General features: G+C 29.9%; 1 protein-coding gene across 5 annotated transcripts; it reads right to left on the minus strand.

The window, feature by feature from the left end:
- Window positions 1-1,312: 1,312 nt before the first annotated feature.
- LOC107476168 (uncharacterized) lies at window positions 1,313-8,138 on the minus strand. 5 transcript variants are annotated; one of them, XM_052257244.1, is made up of 6 exons: window positions 7,770-7,847; window positions 6,481-6,539; window positions 4,389-4,588; window positions 3,312-4,083; window positions 2,534-3,079; window positions 1,313-1,599 (listed from the first exon to the last, which is right to left on the minus strand). In XM_052257244.1, the coding sequence occupies exons 4-5, from the start codon at window positions 4,042-4,044 to the stop codon at window positions 2,562-2,564; spliced, it is 1,251 nt and encodes a 416-aa protein (XP_052113204.1). In that variant the 5' UTR covers window positions 4,045-4,083; window positions 4,389-4,588; window positions 6,481-6,539; window positions 7,770-7,847; the 3' UTR covers window positions 1,313-1,599; window positions 2,534-2,561. The 5 variants fall into 5 exon arrangements, with proteins under 5 accessions (XP_052113204.1, XP_052113203.1, XP_015951414.1 ...); XM_052257243.1 differs by lacking the exon at window positions 4,389-4,588 and having other exon boundaries at window positions 7,770-8,138; XM_016095928.3 differs by lacking the exon at window positions 7,770-7,847 and having other exon boundaries at window positions 3,312-4,111; window positions 6,481-6,724.
- Window positions 8,139-9,122: the final 984 nt, after the last annotated feature.

The raw sequence follows: 9,122 nt of genomic DNA on the forward strand, positions 1-9,122 counted from the left end.
TGATAAATTATTTCTACACTTTGATTTTTTTATAAATTATAAATTTTATTATTTTATTTCATTCTTTTATTTTATTCTTATTTAATTAAGTTTCTATCAATTTTTATTAAAAAAATTATTATTTTTATCTTATACAAATTAATTTATCATAATTCTTCATATGTTGAGTTGGACCACAAATCATATATAAATCAAATTACACTCATTTGATTTATTACTATTATAGACAACATATATGCATAAATCGAAACAGCTCAATTCAATTTGCACGAAACCTGATAAATTGACTCACTTTCATTCCATTTACTACCAATCTCTTTAAATCAAATATAGCTCATTCGATTTATATAGAAATGTGGTTATAAGAGATACACGAAATGTTTTCAACTTTGAGGGATCTACGTAATTTTTTCTTCAACTAGTTTAATTATGTTTTTTATGTATAAAAGATAAATATAAACTGGATCCTATCTTTTCTTAGACTTAGTTTGATAAAAGTCTTTTCAAAAGTAGTTTATAAAAGCTAATTTTTAAAAAATAATTTTTAAAAAGTTGTAGTATTAATATTTGGTAAATCAAATTAAAAATAATTTTCAATAAGCATAAACAACATCAATTATATTTGATTAAATAACTTTTAAAATATACTGTATTAGACATAACGTAAGAATTAAATTTAAAAATTAATATATAAAATTATATTAAACTTTTTAATTTTGATAAAAAAAACAACTCATCATCTTTAAAAGAAACTCTATCTTAAATGCTTTCAAGAACATCCTTATCTTTTAAAAACTGCAAACATAAATACATAATCTTTTTAATTTACCAAATATCAAATAAGAAACTTGTACTTTTAAAAATATAAGCACCTTTTTAAAAAATTTCACCAAGCTAAATCTTAGAAAAATTTTTATTATCTATCCTAACAAAAAATATTGTAAATTACTTTAGATTAATAAATTTCTCATCATTATAGACATAAGTAAAATTTTGAAAAAAATTATAAAACATTATTATTTGTTATTATACTCTATTTCTTTTATTTTGTTCCTATTTAATTAAATTTTTATAATTTTATTATTAATTTTATTACTTTTTTATTCTATACAAGTTAATTAATTTATTGAATCTTCTCACGTTGGATCAAAACTTTTTCTACAACACCACCTAGCATTGCAGACTATAAAATTAGGGACAAGATATTAAGACAGGTTTGTAAACGACAAGACACAACAGTATTATATAAATATAAAATATCATTAGTAAGTGCTAGGTACTTATAACCAAGTAAGACCTCTTGCTTCAATCATTACTGCCTCCAAAATGAACCCTGCATTTTTGTTCTATTTTGATAATCAAGATGTTGATTAAATATACAATATTACCATTCTAAGCTATTATGTGGTAAGTAAATAACTATATGTATCATCTTCATATTCTAAAATTGAGAATGTTAGATGACCAACATTTTTAAGGGTAAAACAAGAGAATTAGCTAATGTTAATTCAAATGTAAGGTAAAAAAAAAAATGTTGGCCGTCCGTATCCGATTGCTTCAAAATATACTGGTGCATAACATTACTTGATCAACAAACACCTGCAAAAGTCAATAAAAGAATTCATATCAATCAGGCATAATAGAAAGGATTGCCTCATAGCATTAGACACAAATTATTGTTGAAAATTAAAGGAAGCCTCTTATTTAGATTTTAGTGCCTAATAGAAGTAACCCGAATGATATGTTGCAGGCTACAAGTCCTCATAAGGCTACTTCTCTTTACGTATATGTTGTGAGCAATGCTACATCAGAATTCAACACATCTTATTAAGAATATCTATGGCTACTTTACTATGGAACTCAGTATTTTGATGAATATTGGCTTTGTCCAGTAACCTTGGATCAGCAATATAATTGAAGTTTCTTTGTTTGGTGGATAGGGTTCTAAATAAGCTTGAACATGTTTTGAATTTTTGATACACTACATATTTTAAACCTTTCTAATATTTTTATTAAACAACAAAAAAAAAAAGACTAATTTCTGCATAACATCATTCAGAACCAAACAAAGAATGACAATCATGATATTACAGTCCAAATAAGAATGAATGAAATTTATAGGAAAAAGACATCTTTTGAGAATAAAAGAGAAATTAAATAAGGAAACACAAGTCGGAAACTGACTATTGGATTCAATATAAGTATATAACACAATAGTTCAGAATTAAAATCACAGAAAATTCAACACATAAAAAAATCATTACCCAAAAAGTAGTGCTCTTTCCCATTGGATTGGAAAAAAAGCAGTTTACTTTGTTGACATCGTAATAGTTGTCCTTGACATGAATCTATATAATATTCGAAACTAACAATCAAATCGTAATAGTTGTCCTTGACATGAATTGAAACAAGAATGGCATGCATTGACAAACTTACTCACATCAATATGGGACAACAACAAAAAACAAAGCTACTTTACTTTAAGGTACATAAGACAATGATGACAAAAAACAGAGAGGCAAGCATGCATTACCTTTGAAGCAAGCAAGCATGTTTGGAACTCAAATTTGGCTGTATTTTCTTTTCCCTCTCCTTGGAACCTCGTACACAGTGGCTTCATCGCAAGGGATGCCAGGGAAAATAGAGACAGTAGACCAATCTTCGATGACTTCCTTCATGCTGTACATGTGCATGCTAAGGACCTTCCAATCTAAGAAATCACACTCCATTGGGGAGCGCACAGATCTCCGGAGGATCCTGGAGGGGTGGGATACAACCTTCTTTGCAATGACTTGAAGAACCAACATGCAGACGACTTGGATCCGGCCCTTTGCAAAGCCAGGTAACATAACAAGAAACGTGCCTTTGCCATCAAGATCAACAAGCACAGGCGTTTTCTCACAATTGCAGGATATCATGCTATCTAACTCACGATAGAAGGATGGCATTCTATCTAAACAGCCGTCAAGCCTTTGAAAGATAAGGACACCCAATTCATCCACCTGGAAAGCACATATCACTTTTTTTCCTCCAATCCGTTCGCACGAAAGTGCCAGGTATTTGCCAGGATCAACCAGATCTGTAACAATACCAATAATAGAATGGATAATGCTATGTGAAGAGCGATGCTGAGTGAAGAGTGAAGATTGCACATTTTACAATAAGAAAAAAAAAATCATATGCAATGCATACTTCTTTAATAAAAATTAACTACAATCTTTCTTCTTCATCAAAGAAATTCCCCAACAGTTGTTGAAACGAAAATATATTATGGAGAGAGTAATTATCAATTAGTGCACCCGAACAAATACCTGGAATATGCACAGTAGGATGAAAGAAGTGACGCTGGCCATCGGAACCCACTGGGACACAGAAAGAACCCGTAAAACTGTTGTCACCCTCACTCTTTGTCCAGCCCTTGTGTGGGTTATCTGTGTCATAATAGTGGATAAAAACTCTTCCATCATTCAAACAGAGTCGGAGGTATAGCTTACCATAGAAGTCGAACCATGAATTGTTAACTACCCAGGAACCCGACCAAATGTCAGGATGACCAGGAGCATCAGGCAAGCATTCCCAAACCTTGGTTCCGGAGCGTAGAACCGAAAAATAATGAGGAGGATGCTCCACGGGTGCGAAACCACCCGTCTCTATGAAATAATAATCACTTCTAACTTTGTAACAAGTTGTGAACTGGGTATCAAAATCCGTTGGAGCATCATCGATTGATTTCGACTCCTCCACCTCCTTCTTGTCAAGGTCTAGTTCGAAGACTTTTTTGGAAAATTGAAAAGCACCATGATGACGTGGATGATATGGGAAGTAATATTGGCGACCTCCAACGAGATGAATCTTGGAATCCAACTCCAAAGCGTACATGCAGATCCGTGGAAGATCCACGCTGAAATCAAAGGGAAACGGAGGTAGATTTTCCCAATTCACAGTCTCCTCCTCCTCGGGTGTTATCAATTTCATGGAGTCGATGCCGCAGATCCTTTCAGGCGTTAGCACCAAAAGGTATCGTTGATTCTTATCCGCCACCATCCCTTCCTTCTCACGGCACAAGTCAAGCAATGCAATTAACTGCGCCAGAAAAGGGGACAAACCCTAGCTGTAACTGAATTAACAAGGTACTACAATAAAACAATTAAAATTGAGAAACGAGAACTCATAAGTATGTGCAAATTCTTCTTCGTAGTATATATATACTCGTAAACTTAAAGACTAGTTTTTAACGTAATGAGTAAAAGAGGGCATTATAAATTGTAACCCTAATTTAGCAGTTACAAGTAGATCGTTATGCTCTGAAATTACAATCTCTTTCTCAAAATAGATTAGATAAAAACTGGCAGAAAATTCCAGTACAAAAACATCAGAAATGTACCCACCACAGAACAGAATGGCGGAGCAGATTCACAGACGCGAGCGACGATGATGCCGGAGAATAAACGAAGCAACCGTGGCAGAGAGAAGACGACGACGCGAAGAAACGCAGGCAGAGCAGCGCGAGGTGATCACGGCAGGTGAGGTTTTGGGTTTTAGGCTTCAGAAGAAGAGAGAGTAACGTGGAAGAGGGATTGACCTTTTTCTTTTAAAAAAAAAAACCCTTAATTATTCACATAGCAGGTTAAAAAATGAATTCCGTTACAGAGTTAATAGAGGATTCGTACAATATGAAAAAAAAAATCTTTTTATATAATCATAAAAACTTTTAAGTGTCATTCATTTTTTTATACCTTTTTTAACACTACTACTGATCTAAAAAGAAATGAATGAAAAAAAAACAGTATGTGGTATCAAATAGCAAATTCTAAAAAGATCTCATTTTTATTGGATCGGATTGTTTTTTTTCTTTTAAATTCGTACAAAAAAAATAGATTCAGTTGTGTCATTAGTCATCAATAATATATTTAATGGTGTGAGATTTTATTTAATGATGGAGAATCACTTATTTTTATTTTGCTGTCAAAGTGCTTATTTTAACAAATCTGATGGCGCCCTAGACTTTTCCTTTAAATACCGAAGAGGTAGAACTTGACAACTCTAACTATAGAAAAATAGAAAGCAACGAACTTTAAATTTTTTTAATCAACTAATTATCTCACCTAATTGGATATTAAAAATATATTAGTGTTTGATGCAAGAAAAGTTTTTCGTAAATAGATTATTTATTTTTGTTATGAGTCCTAATTATTAACTATTTTCCATTATGGAATGAGGATAAATGTGTAGAGAAGAGAGTATATTAATAAAGATTTTTTTTTCAAAATCAAAAAAGTAATTAGGCTGATAAAATAAAAGATTTTTAACTAATTTGTTATCCTAAAACAATTTGGTAAAAAAAGCAAGTGGAGAGAATAGGGAAGGTATAGTAAATTAGTAATACTATGAATAATTCAGTATCAAATACTGGTAATAATATCAACAAAAGAATCCATATATTATTGTATAGTCAAAAGGGATTGATTCCATAAAAGATAAGAGCCGTAGGTAGAAATTTACTGAAATTCATCCTTGTTAGATCGTCAATATAATATTCAAGGTGTCTTTCGAATATACCAAATCAGTATAGCTATCTTTCTTTGAACACAGCAACAAAATTAAAAACAAAATTAAAAGATTCATACTGAAATCAAGTACTAAATTCTGTCTAACTTGCTTGTTTGTTGTATCAATATAATGCACTCAATACAAAATTCCCGCAAATTTAAATGTCTAAGGAATCTTTATAGAATAAAATAAAAGTTCTCTACATATTAAATAAAATAAATAGAAGTATTCGAATATAATTTGTAAACCAAGTATTTTATTAAAAAGAAATTATTCATATCAACATAGTTAATGTGATATTGAGAAAATCTTTAGAATTAGTTTCTCAAAAGAAAACCTTCCTTTTAAACAAATTATTATTTTTTAATTGAGTAATCTTTTCTATTTATATAATAAAATAGAACACATTAATGGCTTCTTAAAATTAATTAAAGATAGCCTTTTAATCCATTTACATCCCAAAAACCATGATCGATAATTCGATATAGCTAAAACAATAAAAAAGCTAAGGTAGAAACACAATTCAGAAACAGACTAATTGGATAGAGTTCAGAATTAAAATCATAGAAAATCACAAAAAATCCAAAACATAAAAGAAATCATCATCGAAAAGTTAGTGCTCTTCCCATTGGAGTGGAACAAGAAGGCAGAAGTTTACCATATTGACATCATAATCTATACATAAGATAAATTAGAGATTTTAAGAAAACTAGCATAGTTGTCCTTGACATGAATCTATACAATATTCGAAACTAACAATCAAATCACCAGGAAGAACCTTCATCTATTCATGAATTGAAACAAGAATGTCATGCATGAACAAACTTACTCACATCAACATGGGACAACAACAAAATGAACAAATAACAAAGCTACTTTACTTCAAGGTAGATAAGACAATGATGACAAAAAACAGAGAGGCAACATTACCTTTGAAGCAAGCAAGCATCTTTGGAACTCAAATTTGGTTGCATTTTCTTTTTCCTCTCCTTGGGACCTCATATGCAATGGCTTTGTTGCAGGGGAGGACCGGGAAAAGAGAGACACTAAACCAATCATCGAAGCCACGTTTTATGCTGTATATGTTCATGATAAGGACCTTCCAATCTAAGAAATCACACTCCATTGGGGACCTCACAGATCTATGCGGGATCCGGGAGGGATGGGATACAACCTTCTTTAAAATTGAGAATTCATAAGCATGTGCAAATTCTAGGAGAGGTTTCGGAATTGGCAAATCTTCTTCACATGATACAGGGCTTGTTTGGGTGAACTTCTAAGAAAAGATCTTTTTCGAGTTATCTTTTTTTAAAAGATCCTATAGAGAAGTAAAAGTAATTTTATGTTTGGATATCTCATGTAAAAAAGTCTTTTTATCTATTAATTATGTTTGGGTATAACAATATAAAAGTACTTTTTTGTTTATTTATTACATGAAAAACATCTTTTTTTTTTAAGGAAAGAAGATCTTTTAAAAAAAGATATAAATTACAGCTTCTCAAAAAAGATCTTTTTTTGATTTTACTAGTGCTTTTACTTTTACTACTAGAAATTTGCCAAACACGTTAAAAAATAAAAAAAAAGATCTTTTTTCATTAAAAAAATATTTTTTTTAACAAAATAATGGCGCCCAAACATGCACGTATACTTGTAAGACTTGAGAGTATTTGAAAACTTTAATAACGAGATGGTAAAAGAGGGCATAATGTCTACTATATTTCTTTTTTAAAAAAAATCAAATCTAACCTTTTTATTAATTTTTTTATAATATATTGTCTAATAATTATATTCTACTATCAATTACATGGTTCTGAATATTTTATACATTTAAAATAGCAAAAACAATTTTAAAATTATTAGTAAGAACATTACAATAAAAGTAAAAAAAAAAGCACACTAGAGACCAAAATATAAAGACTAAATAAACTTCATATCATAACTGGTCCATATCTATCACACAAATTGTTACCTGCTGCTAACTTACAATTGAATTTGTATTTATAAATAAAAAAGAATAATCAAAAGCATGGCTTAAGTATTTGGCGGAGCTTCTAGCGAAAGTTCTATTTTGATGGAGCTGTCTAAATATTTACATATTTGTTCTAATTTATCTTTAAGTACTTATCCATTAGACAAAACTTTTAAAGTTAAACAACCCACATATAAAAAATAAAAATGAGCAACACTCCAAGCTAAGAACAATAAGAACAGAGACAAACCATCAACTCCATCCAAAGATGACCAGTTAGCCCTCAACGGCAAGACCATGCCGGTGGATGGAACCCGAAAATCCCTTTGGAATGACTTCATGTGATATCCACTCTTCCCTCATCTCCTCTATCGATCTCTGAGCTGAACAAAGTTTCTGTTTTTAAGCTATTTCTAGCTTTGTTTTTTTATCATTTGTAGCACTTTAGAGTACATGATTCGATTAATTAATTTTTTAATTTGAGAGAAGGTAAAATTCAAGAAATGAAATTTGGAACCAAAAAGTGAAGAATTGACATTACAAGTAAATATTAATTCGAGAACTCTACCACATGAGGATACAGGAGTGGTTTGGGAGACTTCTGTTGGTTAGAACAACATATGCAAAAAAATAGAATACCAAGGATATCATCTAATGATAATTCACTAATTCTAGTGTAGTTAATCAGTCAATAATGAGTGGGATTTATAATAGAATACCAAAAAGTGTTGAGTATAAGTAAATAAAATATGATGAGTAAGAAGTTTTCTGTAAATATTTAGAACATTTTCATTAAATGGAATTCTAGTAAGACGTTCTAACAAATATTTTATCAAATATGAAATGTTTTGATATTTTATCAAATCATCCCCTATGACCTACAATTATAGTAAATTGTTAAGATATTTAGATAACAACTTCGGCTAGAATCTACGTCAATCTTTCTTGAAAAAAATTAATTTATTTAAAAAAATAAGAATAACAATGAAATTACATTAACAATTTTCCAAAATTAATAAGACATGCAAAAGATAGAAAGGAACAGTATAACGAAATAATAGTGGTTACTGTTTACAAGAATAAAATAAATATAATTACAGACGAATTACAAACATAAATCAAAATCCAATAAAAGAATAACTCACTAATAACATTTACTTTATTAGTATCGGCGATATGACTCCACCAACTCCTTCCAAATAGTAAAAACTTACAATATAGAGAATTTTTATGCTAGAGTGTAGTTAGATCACAGTCTGGGTCTTTAAAAATTCAACACGTTGTTTTAAAAAAGATTTACCATCGATTTTGCATGCCAACGTACACAAAGATTTACAATATAGCTATATATTGTCTATTCTTTTAGAATTAATTTTTCATTAACTGCTATGAATGTGATATATTGTCAAACTTTTATTTTATATTCTTCATTACCAATGTTCTTATATTTTTATATATAGATTGCTTACTGAAATTGTTATTTTACATAAAAAAAAATGAGTTTCAAGTAGAACTTTTGTAATATAGTTTAACATTAGACATTTGTCTTAAATTCCAAACTATAAAGAAAAAAAAAAAGCTAATTTACAAAACTGACCCAAAT

This window comes from Arachis duranensis, chromosome 2 (assembly GCF_000817695.3).
Source record: "Arachis duranensis cultivar V14167 chromosome 2, aradu.V14167.gnm2.J7QH, whole genome shotgun sequence".
NCBI classification, from domain to species: Eukaryota; Viridiplantae; Streptophyta; class Magnoliopsida; order Fabales; family Fabaceae; genus Arachis; species Arachis duranensis.

What these genes read in the sequence shown, in the direction of transcription:
- LOC107476168 (XM_052257243.1), bottom strand. Translation starts at nt 7,860, where the DNA reads ATGAAGTCATTCCAAAGGGATTTTCGGGTTCCATCCACCGGCATGGTC. An exon ending in ATCTTTGGATGGAGTTGATG is followed by an intron (nt 6,540 to 7,769) that starts GTTTGTCTCTGT and finishes TGAGGTCCCAAG; the next exon opens with GAGAGGAAAAAGAAAATGCA. An exon ending in TCCTACTGTGCATATTCCAG is followed by an intron (nt 3,080 to 3,311) that starts GTATTTGTTCGG and finishes GTATTGTTACAG; the next exon opens with ATCTGGTTGATCCTGGCAAA.